This window comes from Onychomys torridus, chromosome 5 (assembly GCF_903995425.1).
Source record: "Onychomys torridus chromosome 5, mOncTor1.1, whole genome shotgun sequence".
Lineage (NCBI taxonomy): Eukaryota > Metazoa > Chordata > Mammalia > Rodentia > Cricetidae > Onychomys > Onychomys torridus.
In genome coordinates, this window is record NC_050447.1 from 73,404,189 (window position 1) to 73,423,261 (window position 19,073).

Sequence of the window (19,073 nt, forward strand, 5' to 3'; positions counted from 1 at the left end):
AAATCATTTCTTGCCATGCTTCTGAAGGATTTCAAGGCTTTTTATTGAAATTGTGACTTAGATCAACTGAACTGATTGATGGTGATTATATTCTCACAATGATCACTACAGACTGAAAGAATCTGAGGCACTGAAAATACACTGATAAAATCTCCCAGAAACAAAGCCTATATAGGAACACTAGCATCTTCTTGTATCTATGTGGATAACTGTCACCAAACTAGGTTATTAATGAAAGAAATTTGTAGTAATTTTCATCCTGCTGTCCTAAACCTTGAATACTAATTTTTCATTGGAAAACCATGAAAGATATTAATTTTGGTATATTCCAATCACAGAAAAAAGGGAATGTGCTTTAAATTTCTATTAGACCATCTTTTTGAAGGAGAACATGGAAAGGGGGAGCTGAGTGTCTCAAAAAGCACTGTGTACAGCTGACACCATCTGTAATATGGATGAGGCTGCAGGACTCTGCTCCATGCCCTATGAAACACAGTAATAAATGAAATATGTACTTCTCACCTTGATATAAAATATACATCAGAAAAATGTACTCATTATAGATAGGAGGCCACAGAATGACCTTAACACTGGCCTCCTGAAACAAGTCACAGACACACATTCTTTTGAAGAATCCAGAGTGATTTTGCTGTTGTTTGAGATAGGGTCTTACTTTGTAGCCCAGGCTGACTAGAGCTCACTCTGCAGTCCAGGTAGGCCTCAGACTCTCAAAAATCCTTCTGCCTCAGTCTCTCAACTGTTGAGATTACATGCATGAGCTACCATGCTGGCTTAAAAGTGGTTTCTAACGTAACTGGAGACTTCATGGGAAACATCAGGATGTACATGTGTGTGTGCATCCTTTTATATGCATAGGTGTATAATATGTGAAACATTTATATAAAATGCATACACAGATGTAACAGTATAGATATAGCATACAATATAATATAGTTATAGCCATGTTTAGTCCTTATACATTTAATTTGTAGTTACCAATGTTTGAAATGAAAACAAATGGGCAACTTATATGTGTGACCAGCAAGCAGAGGCAAAGTAAGTACAGACTTAAAAAACCTAAATACATTTTAACGACACCAACCATATGTAGCCCTAATTTTGCTTCCAGTGTGAATGGGCAACTTCAGAAAAGAGTGTGTTCAGAAAAATCCCAGCGTCAACTAAAGTAGAACCTGGAAACCCAGGCCTTGTCTTAAAGTTATCAATCAAATGCCTGCTGAGACTTTTTCCTAGACTTTAAGCCTAAACTGTTCTTTCTATGGCTGCTATAAAGTAAAATTAATGTTTTTGCATAAGACTCACCACAGATGTTTGGGGAATTTTAAGTCTATAAAAAGCCAATTACATGAACCATAATTTGCCTTCATTGCGACTCCCCCACCACACACAAACACTGAGAATATGAACAATGGCTAACCCATTCCAATACTGGCCGTGTCAATGTGAAACATTAAAAGTGTGAAAATTGTTCCATCATGTATTCAATGAGTGTTCAGTTATTTCTGGACCATCAGACCGACCATTGTGTAATTACCTCCAATATAAATTACCAACATGAGAAGAAAGGGAGGGAGGAGCTATTTTGAACTTCATGTGTAGTTGTTGTTAATATGTACAACAAGTAGCATCAAATTCATGGGAACCAAAGGGTCTCAATGTACAAAATTGATGCTCTCAGAGAGTAAGGATGCAGACATCTGCTGTTCCCTCTTTTAAGTCACATTACAGCTGGGCATAGTGATTGTTAGCACGAGTCACACACAGAAACCAACTTTGTGTCTGTTTTCATAAACTACCTTATATTCAGACAAAACTCCTTTACAAGTCCAGAATTGAGCAGATGCACAATATGAATTAATTTTCAAGCTGGAAAGCAGTGCTGTGTATGACTATAAAATGTCTAGATCAGCATCTTTCCTAGTGTTACTAAAGAGTAAATGCCCTTGCAATGGTCTGTGAGAACCAAGATCTTCCAGGACAGAGAAATGCTCCTCCTGGGAGTCTTTCCAAGGGAACCATGATACTCATTCCTAGGCTGAAGGCTTTTATAAATCATGCAGTCCCAAACTTTTCATGGCATTTTCACAGTTTCTTCTTACATATCCTTATGGTACTGGTGTGAATAAGATGAGGAACTCATGAGTTAGGTGACCTCCACGAAAGCATACCTGGGTAACCTACAGATGCTAGCAATACAATCCCAAAGACAAGCAAAACTTGACACGTGTCCATTTCCCTTTAAAACAGTCAATAACTCCTTGGTTTTCAAGAAGAAACCATCTTGACAAGACTCACCTAAAAACGAAGTCAGCTTTATCAATTTCTGCTCCACAGAGAGACTTGTTCAGAATCCCCCCATTGCCAACCACTGCACACTGGTTATAGGGGTAGTTCACAAAAGGCTGAGTCTAGTGGGAGAGAGCAGAAACCAATCATGACATATGATTGCTTAAAAATTAGAACCATGGCTACAATGTGGCTATGGGGGAGAGATCTAATTCCCAGCACCCTCAAGAAAAAATAAACCACAAGTATCATCAGCTGGATCCCAGAAACTTAACTCTTTATGTGTGCTTAGCAGAAGAAAAAAGAGAAAGAAAAAGAAACAGAAACAGACTTGGAGGGGCTTTAAAAAAGCAGTACAGGGGTGAGAGGTATGACTCCTTAAGTAGGAGTATCAGCTGTGAGAGCAAGAACTGAGTCCAAATCCTCAGTTCTCATGTCAAATCCAGAGACATGTCTGCAGTCTAGCAGGAGGCAGGTGCATCCTGGGATCTCCAGTCTGCTGGCCAACAAGTCTAACTGAAACAGTGAGCTCTGAGTTCCCTAAGAGCCTGTCTCAGAACATAAGGTGGACAGTGATTGAGGAATGTACCCAACATCTGGTTTTTATGTGTATGAGTGCCCTCAGATATGTGTGCACATACAGTACACATAAATACACACAGAGTCTAACTAACTAACTAAATAAATGCATAGCATTATGATCAACTTATTAGAATATAATTTAAAAACACATCATGTAAGTTTGTTTCATTTCTCTTGGGAAGAATAAACACTATATAAAATGTTATAAGACATAAGACTTAAAAATAATATTATTGTGTATTAAACTAATATATATATATATATATATATATATATATATATATATATATATATATATATATATATTGGTTTCTACAGAGTTTCTCTGTATAACAGTCCTGGCTGTCCTGGAACTTGCTCTATAGACCAGGCTGACCTTGAACTCACAGAGATCTGCCTGCCTCTACCTCCTGAATGCTGGGATTAAAGGTGTGCGCCACCACCACCCTGCTTAATATAATGTTTCTGTTGAAGCTATTTTACCAAGTAATCCAGGCTGGCTTCAGTATCACTAGGAAGCTGAGGGTGGCCTAGGGTGTCTACCTACCATGAATTTGCCATACCTCTTACTACAGAGAATAATTACAAGAAAACTGGGAAAATCACATTATTGTATCTTTCCAACAGTTCAGAATTAAAAAGAGAGAAAACAAAGAAGTTAGGAAATAGCATCAAATCTTTTATTTTGATGTGTAGAATTAAAGAAAATTCATCAAAACTTTCTTTGCTTCACTAATCCTTAGACATGCAGGCTCAGTGAAGTGATTGGATTTATGCTGGCCAATCCTACAGATGGCCACCAGGGTGCTTTGGGGATCCTCTAGAATGGAATTTTTTCATTTCCTCCCAGGACTCACCCATTTTGTTTACCCTAAAACACTGCTCATTTCCCCCATATCCTCCACATGTAAAATCAAACCTTGTCATTCAACAGTACATGTTTTCCTTGCTGCTCTATTTCCCTTGATGTAATAAAGTGTCCCAGGCCCTGCACTTACATCTCACAGTGAGGAGGTCTGTTTGTCCCTCACATCAGAATGTGCATCCTCATGAGCAAAGCACACATTTCTTCATTTTTTGTTTCCTCTCATCTCTCACCCCAGAGCTAGAATAACACAGTGCTCAGAGCATGTTTTCTATAAGCACTTTCTGGTCCAGTGCCTCAGACATAGTGCAGTTCCATTTGTGTGTTAAGAGCTGGTTCATTCAACATTGCAAAAGATTAGTGGGCAACACTCAGCCGTTCTGTGAATTGGCAGTTAAATCACCAGGAACATGAAATTGGCCATGATGTTAGTATCTAAACCATAGAGTATGGGAAAGGCTACAACACCAAGGCATCCCTCTCCCCAGAGCCAAGACACTGGCTCCGCTGGCAAGATCCTAGAACTGCTGTGGTTCTGAGCTCCTCAGAGTGCTGGCAGACCCCTGAGCTACGATCACAGCCACTTGCTCCTGATACTGCATCTGGGAGAGGCCCAACAAGCACATAGAGCTTTCTGTAAGCTTGTCTTTACATTTTAATTGCCATATTACGTTTATTATATGAGAGGCATTGTTCCACATGCACAACTTACTAGCAGATTTAACCCACACAACTACTGTGTAAGCAATTTACAGATGGGAAAGTAGAGGAACAAGCTGAAGACAGCTCTAGACAGGCAGAACCAGGCTACGACCCAGGTAGGCTGCTCCAAGCCACCACCCAGCCCACAGTTTCTCACTAGCCATTGGATTAACATGTTTATGAGGCAGTTCATGCTTCCCTAGCCAGAAGGCCCAGTATTGTGTCTGGCTTTTAAATGAATGCTTCCCAGATAGTGAAAGCTATTTCTCATCTTCAAAATTCAAGCCCAGGATGGCTCCAGAGTTTTTATTCTATGGTTTCTCAATAAGTTCTGAATTTTATAGACAGGGTAGAATGCAATGATGCAAATATGCTCTTTATGGCATCATAGAAAAGATTACTAAGGGAAACACATCTCAAATTAAGTCCTCAAAATAATGACTGTTTTCTCCAGTTTCTTTGTCAATTGGGAAGAAACAGCCATATGTTTGGGGAGCTGGTGTTCAGTAGGAGCTGAAATAAGTTACAAACCTCAATATCCCCTAAAATAAACCAGCATTTAGAGAGAGTACTTCACACTTTTTTGATGGAAGGGTTTTTATGGCAAGCTGCTCTGCACCTGGCAGTCCTAGCAGCTGTGGGCACAGAGACCATGTGGACCATGGGAAGGACGGTAGGAGGGAGGTCAGCTCCATCCCAACCCCTAGCCATGGAAGGAGAGAGTGGAAACAACACAAGGTGACCTTGTTTTACCTAGGTCACCCAGCAGAATTTTTTGTTTGCCAACTAAAACCAAAAATAATCAGGGCAATGTGAAATGAGTTCAGTTGTTAATATACAGGATTATCAACTTTCATCATCTTCTTTTCAGGATGCTGTGTGAAAGGCATACACAGCAGCATCTCTGAACTGGGTGGCAGAAAGCAAAGTAAACACCTACAAAATGTGCCTGGATGGAGAGATGCTGCTTACACAACTCTCCCAGGCTTCCCACGAACATAGAAATACCTAGTTACTAGCATGATTCCATTTAATGGTAGTTTCAATTGCATCATAGAAATGTTTTTATAAGGATCTTGTTTTTGCTTTGGATTTTTTTTGGGGGGGGTCTGGTTTTGTGGTTAGGGGATGAAAATCAGAACCTTGCACCTACTGTGCACCTCCCAAGTACAAGAATTACATGAATAAACTACCAAATTTAACTAAGATTTTTTTTTTGTAAACTTTCTTTTTTTGTGAGACAGGGTTTCTCTGTGTCGTTTTGGTGCCTGTCCTGGATCTCATGCTGTAGACCAGGCTGGTCTCGAACTCACAGAGATAAACCTGGTTCTGACTCCCGAGTGCTGGGATTAAAGGTATGTGCCACCACTGCCTAGCCATAAACTTTCTTGAGGTACACATATTTACAACAAACTGAATTCTTTTGTTCATTATTTAAAAACATCAGATTTGTCTCTGTTTTATGAGACACCTCTCTGTCCTTTCATCTAGAAAGTTTGCAGCATTTTTGTCTATCACTTTCCATTTATTTCTCATTTATTCTCAACAAATTGTGACACAAAACTATTGAAATAACTTACAGGAGCCACAATAAACTAGTTTTGAGAAGTCAAATATCTAACAAAGGGGGAATTAATTATGAAACCTGTCTACAGGTATCAAGCTGCATAGATGATACAGTGATCCCATCTGATCATATCAATTTGTCCTGATTGCTTTTAAGTATTACTTTTAAAAAGACACCTGTGAATTTATGATTATAAAAAATGAAATGTTGTTCATGACAAAAACTCCCTCAATTCTGTACTTGTATTACATGAAAATCATATCTTCCCACTGTGCCAAGCAGTGGAGTACATGTCACTTACTCATGTTTATTTACAGGCGTATAATGAATGTATGTATGCACTGGGAAATGTTCTAGGAGCTTGGAATACAGCCGTGACCACAGTAGACCATAAACTTTGTCTTGTGGATATTACATGAACTGACCATGAATTCCTATGTTGTCATGTCATGAAGGTAAACCACATAAGCCTTTTGTACAAGGATGGCCTTAGCCATCCAAAATGACAACCCAAAGAATCTGATCCTCAGGGAAATGTGGTAGTCACCCCCCCCCAGCTCCAGTCAATAAAGCTCTGAAACACCTCATGAGTCTCAGCTCATTCACTGAAGAGTCGGGGAAGGGGATTGGGAGGAGGGCTGAAAGAACTTGTCATTCATGATATAAACATTCCTCTTAGGGAGTCACCCTGCATTCAGAATTGCTTCCATAGGGGCTGGGGGTATAGCTCAGTGGTAGAGTCCTTGCCAAGCATGGGCAAAGTCCAGGGTTCATTCTCAAGGAGATAAAATATAAAATTAAAAGAACTGGCCAGGAGGCAGTGGCACAGGCCTTTAATCCCAGCACTCGAGAGGCAGAGTCAGGCGGATCTCTGTGAGTTTGAGGCCAGCCCAGTTACAGAACAAGCTCCAGGACAGGCACCAAAACTACACAGAGAAACTGTGTCTCAAAAAGCCAAAATAAATAAGTAAGTAAATAAATAAATAAATAAAAATTAAAAGAACTGGATTCTGTGACAGGCCCACCACTCCACATGAATCATATGCTATAACATAATATGGCAGCTTTAAAATTGCTCTTCATTCCTGCAGGTTACAGCCTCCAACCATCCTTACTCACCACTGGGAACATGTGGAAAAGGTTCTCTCCAATGGGGATTTGCTTCTTGTTTTCCACCTCATAGCTCATGTTTGTCCCCAGTGGAGTGTTATTCTGGGAAACCACGAAGCTCTGAACTGCGTCACAACAGGAAGCCAGCTTTGCTCTACAATGAATGAGAAGGGAAGGAAAATGAGGAATACGACGCTGCCATGACAGTGGATGCAGCTAACATGGATTCGGGCCGCTGCGTTTCAAAAGGAAGACAAGGCAGGCAGTGACGTGCCATCACTCCTTAGCAGCCCTGGGTGGGGGCATGGTGACGGGTGGGGTGCACACCCTCAGGGAGAAGCCCATTCCACAGAGGTAACGGTTCTGAACACAACAGTTGCAAAGATGAAAAACTTCCTTGCAATGAGATTGCCAAGAGAAACAGAGAAATAAGAGAAGCCATCCCAGCAGTCGCCTTAACCACTGTCAGGCTTTGTGAGGTTTCAACTGTCCAACAGACACTCTGCTCCAAGATAATTTCAAGAGGGCAAGCCATTTCATATGACTTTAGAACAAAACATTGTTATGGTTGCAGTTTTTTGTTTGTTTGGTTTTTACATTTTATTTGTATATAGGTATATATAGGTGTTTTATTTGCATGTGTGTTTGGGCACTGTCTGCATACAGTACTTGCAGAGGCCAGGAGAGGGCATCAGGTCCCCTGGAACTGAAGTTACAGACGGTTGTGGGTAGCCATGTGGGTGCTGAGAATCCAACCTGGGTCCTCTGGTAGAGCAGCCAGCACTCTTACGCACTGGACCAGCTCCCCTCAGATCAACTCCTCCTCTGTTTCCCTTAAAAAAAAAAAAAAAAAAAAAAAAGAGCAGGCCTCCCAGGGATACCAACTGAACACAGCCTAACAAGTTACAGTAAGACCAGGAGGCACAAACCCTCATATCACAGCTGGCTGTGGGCAAGCCAGTAAGAGTCCTAAGCACAGGCAAAAGAGTCAGAGACACCCCCATTCCCATTGTTGGGAGCCCCACAAGAACACCACACTATACAACCATAAGGTATATGTAGAGGCCCTAGCTCAGACCCAGACGGGCTCCGTAATTGTTGCTTTAGTTTCTGTGAGCCCCTATAAGCCCTGCTTAGTTGAGTCTGTGGCCTGTGTTCTCATGGTGCCCTCAATTCCTCCGGTCCCTAAAATCCTTCCTCCCCTCTTCTTCCAGGTTCTTCTGACTCCACCTAGTGTTAGGCTGTGGGTCTCTGCATCTGCTCCCAGTGGCTGCAGGATGATGCCCTTATGATAACAATTGTCTAGCCTCATTCTTAACTGTATTTTATCACGAGTTACTATTGTTAATCTTTAACTGTGTCTAACTTATAAACTAAACATATATGTGTACAATACTCTGTACATATGTAATATGTATAAACAATGTGTCTATACATACATATATATTATGTATATTCAATAAGTATTGTGTATATACCATATATTCCATGTGTATGTACATATATGATATATATTACATATATAATACTATATTATATATTCTTTATATACATATCTATTATTCATATATTATACATACACACATAACATACATATATATTATTCACGTAGGTACACAATTATATGTAGCACTATCTGGGGTTTCAGACAGGCACAGGCTGGGTGGGATCTGAAATGGATCTCTCAAGGATAACAGTGGAAAATATTATACCATTGTTTTATAATAGGCCTGCCTGAGCTCCTCCCAACCCAGCTCTGTCCCTTGGGACTTGACCTTGTGGTGAGGACTCAGGGCCCTCCTAGTTCTTTCCCACAGACCCTTTCAGCCCTTTCTTCTAGCCCATCTCCATTCCTTTGTGACTTCCCCACCAACCTGCAGAATCACTGTCTAACAAGGTTCTACAGCAGCCACCCTTGGCTGGGACTGAGAGCAGAATACCCACCCATCAAGGTGAAACCAGATATTTACATCAAGATATGCCACAACTCCAGATGCCTAGATCCCAGGACAGAAACACAAAGATGAACGGCCAAGACAACATGCCTCCCCCAGAAACACACCAGCTAAGTGTGGTGGCTGAGGGTAGAGTGCAGTCCTGCATGGTGGCAGAGAGTCAGTCACGAAGGGAGGATGGTGGTCTAGGAAGAATGGCTGAAAGGGGCTGCAGGGAGAATCTAGGGGACCATGAGGCCTATCGTAATAGGCCCTGAGAAAAGCAACTTAGCTAAAACGTAAGTACTTCAAAATAACAATTATAAGTATGTTCAAGGACTTTAGAGTGGATATGTATAAAGGCCTTAATGAAGATCAAGAAAACACAGTTGGGTGAGATAATGGAAACAATGCAAGAAATGAAAGTAGAATTTAACAACTGCTTTGGAATAATTATAAGAATATAAAAACTAAGTTGAGTAGCATTACAGTCACCTAAGCAATAATGTATAACCATTTGTTTGAGAACAATCAATAAGTACAGTGATTTCTGATTGGAACAAATTCAAGGTAGCCATGGCTAATAGAAATCCCAGAAAGATGTCAATTACTATCCAATTTAGAAGTCCTGGTTATTATAACACAGCCCAGTGGCAAAATTTCATAACTTATATGTTGTTTACGCAATTCTTCAGGGATGTAGATGTCAAAGCATTTCTTAATAATTATTCCAGGAATAATTAACCTTAAAGTTGGGAGAAACTTCTATTTACACAACTAAGCTATCTCCTTGCTGAGGTCTGTTTTCTCTGTTCATTTTCTTAACCTTTCAACCTTGTGAGTGTCTGCAGGATTTCTTCTTCCTTCTGTATTTCCCAAATAGTACCCATTTTTCATTATTTCCATCATCTCATCACTCTTGAAACTTGTCCTTTTTCCATATTACTTATGAAATATGTATGCAGTCGGAACCACACACTGTAGAAAAGGCAACGTCTCTTCAGTGGGACCTGGCTGTGGTAAGAGTCCTTATAACTGGTCTCTTCCAGTCCTACATTTTTATTGTTGGGTCTTGGTTCTAAAGGGTACACTTTTAGACACATTCCTACACAATTCTCTAATATGTTGTGCTCATTAAAATTCCCTCCTCCTGAATTCCACTAATTCTCAAAGTATGGAGAGTGAAGGTAATGTCTTTTGTACCCACGGTCAAGGCTTTTCTTTTCTTCTTCTTCTTCTTTTTTTTTTTTCTTTCTTTTGGTTTTTCGAGACAAGGTTTCTCTGTGTAGCTTTGGAGCCTGTCCTGGAACTCACTTTGTAGGCCAGGCTGGCCTGGAACTCACAGAGATCCAACTACCTCTGCCTCCTGAGAGCTGGGATTAAAGGCGTGCGCCACCACCGCCCGGCAGTCAAGGCTTTTCTACAACACTCATCAGGTAACCTGCTTCATAAAAATGCTATACTCTTCTTAGTTGATTTCTGTTAGCTGCTTATTATTTTCTGTCCCTTAGGATCTAACATTTCTAGAAGATAGTTCACAGAGATAACCAAACCAAACAAGACAATGAAAACAAAAGAAATAAAAATACTAAGTCGTTTTTAATTCCTTTGTCACTCTGCAAACTCAAAACTTCATATGTACTTATCACTTTAAATATCTCCCTAATCCAGTATCCTAAGAAGCGGCAATATAATAAATTCTCATTTACTTTTGACAAGTAGCTTATTAAAGAATTCAGTGCTTACAAGAATACTACTACAAAACCACATATGCTAGCCAGAGTTCCCATTAATGATTTTTTAATATTAATAGGTATTTCTGGAATTATACTATTTAAGTGTATTATTAATAACATTTTTAAACTTACAGGAAAGTTGGAAGTTGAAAAATGAGTACCCACCAGCTAGAGTGTATAATTAACTCTTTACTAAACATACACTACTGTATCTCTGTCTGTCCATTTTGACTGTTATGGATGTTTCTATCAATCTAAACTGCAGATCTCATGATGATTCAACTTTCAACACCTTCCATCCCCAGCCATGTGGTGGTTTGAATAGGAATGGCCACCATAGACTCACGTGTTTGAAGCTTGGCCCATAGGGAGTGGCACTATTAGGAAGTGTGGCCTTTGGAGTAGCTATGGCCTTGTTGGAGGAAGTGTGTCCCTGTGGAGGTGGGCTTTGAGGTCTCCTATGCTCAAGCTTACCCACTGTAGCACACAAACACCTCCTGTAGCCTGTGGATCGAGATGTAGGACTCTCAGCTCCTTCTCCAGCACATGTCTGCCTGCATGTCTCCATGCTTCCCGCCATGATGATAATGGACTAAACCTCTGAGCCTGTAAGCCAGCTTCAATTAAATGTTTTCCTTTATAAGAGTTGCTGTGGTCATTGTGTCTTTTCACAGTAATAAAACTCTAAGACAAGCAGCAACCCCTTCTGTGGTAATTTTTCATTTTCGACTGGTTTTGCTATTATAGAATACAAACTCTGTATGTGCTCTTGTGTAGGATTTCTTTCCACTCAGCAATGTGTGTTTTTCTTCTCCTTTCTGCAGTGGTATTCTGTTTCATGTGTATACCAAATTTGTTTAGCCATTGACCTTACATTCTTTAGGAAATCACAATAAAAATGATCATCATTTGATGCATGGTGCATGGTAACTTAGTGGTATATTCCTGTAAGCCAAGCACTCAGGAGAATGGAGAGTTCAAAGCCAGCCTGGGTTGCATAGTGAAGCCTTATTTCAAAACAAAAACAAAACAAAGAAAAAGCCCAGTATAAACATCCAATGATGCAAAATTCTCTCCTAGAAAATATCAACATAACAGAATAACATTTCCATGCCTCCCTTTAGGCTTATAGGACTTACAAACCCCTCATGGTCTACAAGAGAGTGATAACCAAGTGTCCTTTGTTTTATCCCAGCTCGTCTATGCAGAAAAGAAGCATCCAGAAGTAACACTAAACTAAGCTGCTTGTAATCATGAAGAAAACCAGAAAGCAAACAAAACAAAACAACTAAAACAAAAAAACCAGTTAGGCCATTCCCATCCACAAAAAAAAAAAAAAAAAAAAAAAAAAAGTCAGTCCTAATCAGGGGTGATTTGAAGCCAACCATGTGTCACAATAGGCTTGATGATTTTTCCTTTCTGTGAAAAGTGGGGACACATTAAGAAATAAAGACTATTGCTGATTTTAATAGAACATCACTTCTGCACTACTTACCATCTGCCATGAGAGATTTCACAGCCTTCTATAGTAAATGTTAAGATTCGTGAGCCACACACCTGCAAGCCCTGTGTACTTTACTGAGCATTTGCAGACACATGCTATTCCACTCAGGTCCCACAGCTGAAAGGGTGGTAGACAATATTATTATACCCATTTTAGACCTAAGAAAACTGGAGTTGATTGTTGCAGAATATTTGTGTACACGGTGATCATGTGTCTTTGCCAAGGCACCCTCTGATTGGTTTAATAAAGAGATGAATGGGCAATAGCTAGGCAGGAAGAGGTCAGGAGTACTTCAGAGGAGAGAGAGAACTCTGGGAAGAAGGAAGGTAGGGACACCAGCGAGACTTGAAACAAGTCATATGTACAGTACAGAGGAGAGGTAACTGAGCCATGTGGCAGAATGTAGACTAACAGCACCGGGTTAATTTGAGTTATAAGAGCGAGTTGAGAAAAAGCCTAAGCTAAGGCCAAGCTTTCATAATTCATAATAAGTCTCCATATCATTATTTGGGAGCTGGCAATCCAAAGATAGTCCAACAAGGAAGCATGCTGCAGTTGATACAGAAGTGAGCCAAGCACTCTGACTTAGCCCTGCAATCCCAGCACCCAGGAGGCTATAGCAGAAGATTAGACAGTTTAAGCCTAGCCTAGTTATATAATAGGTTTGAGGCCAGCATGGGCTACACAGTAAAATCTTTGAGAGGAAAAGGGAAGAAGAGAAGGAGAAGAAGGGAAGACCAAGAAGTATAGATTGTGAGCAACTGAAGCTATCTGATGATATTCTCTCTAGTGTAGCAGAACATATAAAAATCCAAGGAGAAATGCTGCCTTCTTATGATTCCTGGATTAAGCATCTTCTTTTGGGGACATATTTCAAAGCATTACCATGAGGAAACAGGTACTCACAAACTCATGCTGGCAGCAATTCACCTTGCTGCAAGCTTATGCACCTTATAGGCCATTGCACAGCTTCTGCATATTAAATGCCCCAAACTCTCTGCATATAACTGCAACACTTGAGTTCTGGTTTCACATGGAGAGGGTATAAAGGCCCATATAAAATTGTAAGGTGACCCTGTCCCTGTGCCTTACATTCTTGCTGGGTGCCACCTACAGCCACTTCCTCCACACAAAATTTAAAGAAAAGAGAGCATGCTGCCCTCTCCATCTGGTGCATGTGAGTTTCCAGAAGTCAGGAAAGGTCAGTCATGAGTTTCTCAGCAGACTTTTGCCCTGGAAAACCCAGCTGAACATATATAGCCTTGATCTCTAAAAAGATGGAATCTGAAAATGTAAAAACTTATCTTTGTTTCTCAGACGGCCTCACATACACTTTTGAGCAAAGAATGTACGTCTTCAAGATGGCTGAGATGCCTTTTCCTCTCCATCAGAGGTGCTGCTTCCTTCCCTTTTATTTTATTGTTTGTTTTTGTTTTTGCTTTGCTTTATTTTATTATATTATTTGTAAGGAATCTCAAACAAAATTCTCCTTTAGTTCTAAGAGGTATTCTGCTTGGGTTCCTGTGAAATGTTAATCACTTCTTAGGGCAGTACAGTACAGGACAGCCTGCATACTAATGACCTTCCAGCCTGGGCCCAGGGCTCCCAGGCTTCCTTTCTGTTTACTACTCTGTGAGATTCCCTAATGAGATGTGGGCCACTTAGGGTGAGAGAAAGGCTACAGGCTTCTTCTAGGTCTTTAAAAAAAGCTACATTCCCAGGATTCACTCCTTCTCTATAATTCTAATGACAGTCTTAAAGGGGGGGGGGGTGTTAAAATATAAGGATCCAAACAAATGCAGAAGATTTATTATTTACCCCTCTAACCACTGATAAATAATAATCCAATTTTATTTTCCCCTCACCTAGGGCAAGCAATCCTCCATCTGCCTCTCTCCTGTTTATTTTCTTTACTTTTTGTACTAAAAAAAAAAGGATTAATTTTTTTTTTTTAATGTATGGATGTCTGTGTGCCTGCTACTTGTGCAAGCAAGCAAAGGCTAGAAGAGGCCGTTGATCTGCTGGCACAGGAGATACAGAAAGTTGTGAGCTGCCATGTGGAAACTGGGAACCACATTTGGGTCCTCTCAACCGCTGAGCAGTCTGTCCAGCCATCTTTCCGTTTCTTTCTATTTATAAGGAGCAGAAACGTACTGATGCCCCTTTCTTGTTGTACCCCACCACCACCTTACCACAGACTACATACATTTCATTGACTGGCCAATAATAACCCACCAATATCATAGCAAACATTCAGTAAGGTCTCCACCCTGTGCCAGTTTGTGCCACATTTACATCCAACAGAAACCCTACAAACTGTATCCAGTTAATATTATTTTTACAGAGGAGGACAATTTAAGCTCCCAAGGTTAAGGAAGTCACAAATTATATTCATTTGGTCTTGCACATTGAGCAATCATTCTCTTCATTCATTCCTGTGTATTTAGCACCTATTAAATCTTTAGTCCTGTGAGAGGTTGTCTATACATTGGTAACTAAAACATCACTGTCTCTGTCTTTATAGTGTTCAGAGACTATTAAGGAGAATTACAAGGATGAGTTAATTATAAGGTAGTAAATGACAAAGCTGAGATTAAAACCCCAAACTCAAACCCATATTCTACAACCCACTGCCTACCTAAAACCACAGTGTACAATGCACCCCACAAAGAAACTAGAGAAAATTTACATGCATACACTTCTTCTCTGGTCTAAACTGCTGTGTCTCAAGAGATTGTTCTAGAATCTTCAAGTTCATGCTTGGAAGAACCTCCTAAAAATAAAGAGATCCACATGAACTCAAAGGGCTTTCTTACTTCAATTCAAGCCACATAAATGATTCAAGGAACTCCTGCCTGGCCTCTAAACACAGGCCTCTCAGGATGGAGGGGACTATGTGTCTGCATGTGGGTCTGTGCATGCAGGGGTGAGGGATGAGATGCAGGGAGGGTAGGACAAAGGAAGAACTTAGCCCTGGAGGCTGACACTAAGTGATCTCTGAGGTCGGTTTGGGAATGCTGAAGACAGGCAGGATTTTTAGCCATCTTGCTGTAAATCAGCATTGTTGGTCATTATTAAACTTGAATGTGGTCGGAAACCGCATAATTAAAGGAACATCCACTAGGAGGAAGAACGAGACCTTCTGCTGTGATGAACCTTGGTTGCTGTGTATGGTCTGTCAGGAAGCTTTTCATTAGAAGACACATTAGCAAAGGCCTGTCTAGAGAGAGCAGGCTGAAATCCAAGGCAAGTGAATTCCCCATATCCACACTGGAGCCACAATAGCTATCTTTGAATATTTGAAAGACTGTAATATAAAGGAAGAATCCATGAACCCACGAAGCCTCAAGGTACAGAATGAAGAGTGTGGGATCTGAGTGTATGAATCCCCCCAAAATGTGAATATGGAAACTACATCCTTAGAGATGATGGTATTAGGAGAGAGAGTCTTTGGAAGTCGACTTTGGATAGATGAGGTTATAAGGATGGAGCTGTAAGAATGTGAAGTTGGTTCCCTGTGCTACCCAGAGAAGGGACCTAATCTGACCTCAACAGGGCTATGCCGGCACTCTGTGGACTGGCAGCTTCTAGAACTGTGAGGGATAAGTGCTGCTTACGCCCTTCAGTTTGTGGTCTTTTGTTACAGCTGCTGGAGCTGATGAGACAAGGGTCAGTGCACGGCAGCGATCCAGCACACATCTTACTGGGCAGCCAGAGGGTAATCTCCAGAGCCCAAGGTCATGGGAATTAGAACTTGCAAATTATTAAATACGGACATGGATAAAACACGACCTGCCTTCTGGGAGCTTGCTTACACAAGGAGGCTGTAATTAGTATGTTGGTATCGTCTGACATAATAGAGATTGAGATGAGAAGGCCTGATGCTACCAGGTTAAGGCCCCATCACTAAACTGGGGCTCAGGGAAAGACCTTATAAAGGCACAGACACCATTCAGCAGACAGAGCCTCAGTACGTGTTTGTTGAACTAATAGCCTGGGCTCAGGACAATATTATATTTTGTCAGAGGACACAAAGCAACTAGAGACCAGAGAAAGGACATGACTGGCAGGCTGCTGCAAGAAAGTCTTCCAAATCAAACATTTACAGAATTTTATTTTCAGTTTTCTCTTTAGGAACCTCCATACTGATTTCCATAACCTGGACAAGTTTGCATTCCCACCAGCAGGGAAGTCATCAAGCTAAGCCGCTCCTGGAAACATATCCAAAGGAGTCTAAGTCAGCATGGGACAGAGATAATAGCTCGTCTGTGTCTATTGCATCACCACTAACAATAGCCAAGTTGGAACCAACCTAGGTGTCCATCAACTGGTGAATGGATACAGAAAACGTGGCATACAAACACAGTGAGGTTTTATTCAAAAAGAAGAAAGAAATTGTACCAGGTGCAGGACATGGATAACACTGTATGTTGTTGCAGTGAGCAAGATAAGCCAGACCCAGAAAAAAACAAATCATGTTTTTCTTTTATACGTGGAACCTGCACTGTGTGTGAATGATATTTATATGCACAGATATACATCCATACACATACCATGGAAGTAGACAGGGGTGGAAGAGAAAGAGGACTAGCAGGAAAGATGAAAGGGGACTGAAAACAGACAACATGATGGACTTGAACAAAAGTATCCTTCATTTTACACAATGACACACACTAATAAGAATTTTCCCCTGGGTGGGAATGGAGAGATGGCTTAGCAGTCAAGAGCACTGAGTGCTCTTCCAGAGAACCAGCACCCATGTAGTTACTCACAACCATCCATAATGCCAGTTTCATTGGATCTGACACCCTTTCTGACCTCTGTGGGCACCATGCATTTGCTCACAGGTCTGTCTGTGGGAACTACACACACGTGATGCAGAGACACACATGTGAACAAAAAACTTACATACATAAATCTTTTAAAAACGTTTTCCAAGCTAAGTGGTTTAGGGTCCAAAGGGGAGAAGACACAGATCTGAGATACACTGACTGAGTTCAGGAAACAAAGATAGCGGGTAAAGGATGCTAGGGGACAAGGTAACTGCTGAGTGATAAGAGTTCCAGAGCAATAGCTCTCAACCTTCTAAGGCTGTGACACTTTAATACAGTTCCTCAGGTTGTGGTGACCCCAACCATAAAATCATTTTCACTGCTACTTCCTAACTGTGCCTTTGCTATGGTTGTGAATCATAATGGAAATATCTGATATTAAGGATATCTAATATGCAACCCTGAAAGGGGTGACCCACAGGTTGAGAACCACTGTTTTGGACTCTCTCCAAAGACAGGTGGAACCCATTCATTTCACAAATACCTTTCAAGAGTACCTCCCATTCATGGGCTGCTCTGGGACAGTGAACTTGTCAAGCCCATCTCTGTCTCCATCTTGTACCTGTCACAGAACAATTTGGATAAAAAGGAAAATGGGAGAAGCCCCAGCCAGAGCAGAGCAAAGCAGGTGATGAATAGTTTGTTAACTGTGGTTACCAGGAAAGGTCAGCCAAATGAGCCATCTCTTTTTCCTCCAAAGAGCCACAGAACCACAGGGAAGAAAATCAATAGACGCTTGTGTAAGCAAAGAACAATTTGACTCTCCTCCCCAGAGAGTCATAGAGAGTACTGTATTCATAAACTTAATAAATTTTTGAAAAGGTAATAGGAAAACACTTTAATGAATGCAGGAGGTTTTTATTTGGGTTGTTAAATATTCAGCTCCTTTAAGGGCAGAAGATGGGTAGAGCAAACCAAAACTGTAGAGGAATCAAGATGGAAAGCGATACAGATGGGCTCAGCACAAGACAGAGAAGGAAGAGTTAGAGAAAGAAAGTACCAAGAAAAGCAGCGGAGGATAAAAGGCAGCGCACAGAGACAAGAGAGACAGGCCACACATGAAACAGAGAGATGGAAACATGTGCAGAAAGAACCAGAGCTCTACACAGGCAGAACCAAACACAGGCAGAAGAGCAGGAGGCACCACAGACACCCAGGCAAAAACAGGAAGCCAAGGAACACAAGCCCGAGCCTCCTCTACGTAAACAAATAATAATAGCAAATACAAACAGAATTCCTCTAAGCTTTTACGATCTTGACTTATTTAATCCTCAAAACAGGCGCGGAATGGAAAAACTGTTGTAATCACCTTCTTCTTTGCCCCAATTTCAGGTGCAGAAGCTGAGTTGGAGGTGGAGTAACCAGCCTGAGTTCACACGGCTAGCCTTACTAGGATTTGAACCCAGGTGGCCAAGCTGATGTCATTACATCCTTCCCTCCTTCTTAATGCTGTCTCACAGGTGTACAAATAAAACCACAGCAGAAACAAACACATAGAAAAGTCACAGACAGCCCACCTGGCCACTGTCATAAGACATGGATTGACTTTGATTTCATGGGGAAAATACATCTTGAGAAATTTTGGAAAACTGTGATGAAATACTTTTTTAATATTTATCAGATTTAATATTTAAGTAAATGGCTGGAGGTTGAATGAATCAGAACCAGAACAATATGGTGAATTAAAAATGTATGCTGAAGAAGACAAGAACAGGGAGGGTTGTAAGGATTTGAAACATATTAAGAGTAAGAAATGGGTAACATTTGGTGATTGCATAGAAATAGGCAATGACAGCCAGGACCAAGCCTGAGCTTCCAGCTGACATCCCCACAGCCTCCAGGGAAGATGCGGATGTGAGCGAGTAGAATAGTCTTCAGCCCATAACAAAGCTGGTGACTTCCTATAGCCTTAATTCATACTGCATTAAACAGGG

The 19,073-nt window shown here is 40.9% G+C and overlaps 1 protein-coding gene across 1 annotated transcript in view; it reads right to left on the reverse strand.

Moving 5' to 3' along the window:
* Positions 1-19,073, reverse strand: part of St8sia6 (ST8 alpha-N-acetyl-neuraminide alpha-2,8-sialyltransferase 6) — a 137,886-nt gene that overhangs the window by 3,917 nt on the left and 114,896 nt on the right. The window contains exons 5-6 of the mRNA XM_036188388.1: positions 7,143-7,287; positions 2,317-2,429 (exon numbers count right to left, since the gene is read on the reverse strand). Of these exons, the coding sequence (XP_036044281.1) occupies positions 2,317-2,429; positions 7,143-7,287 (258 nt within the window). The remainder of the gene's footprint in view (positions 1-2,316; positions 2,430-7,142; positions 7,288-19,073) is intronic.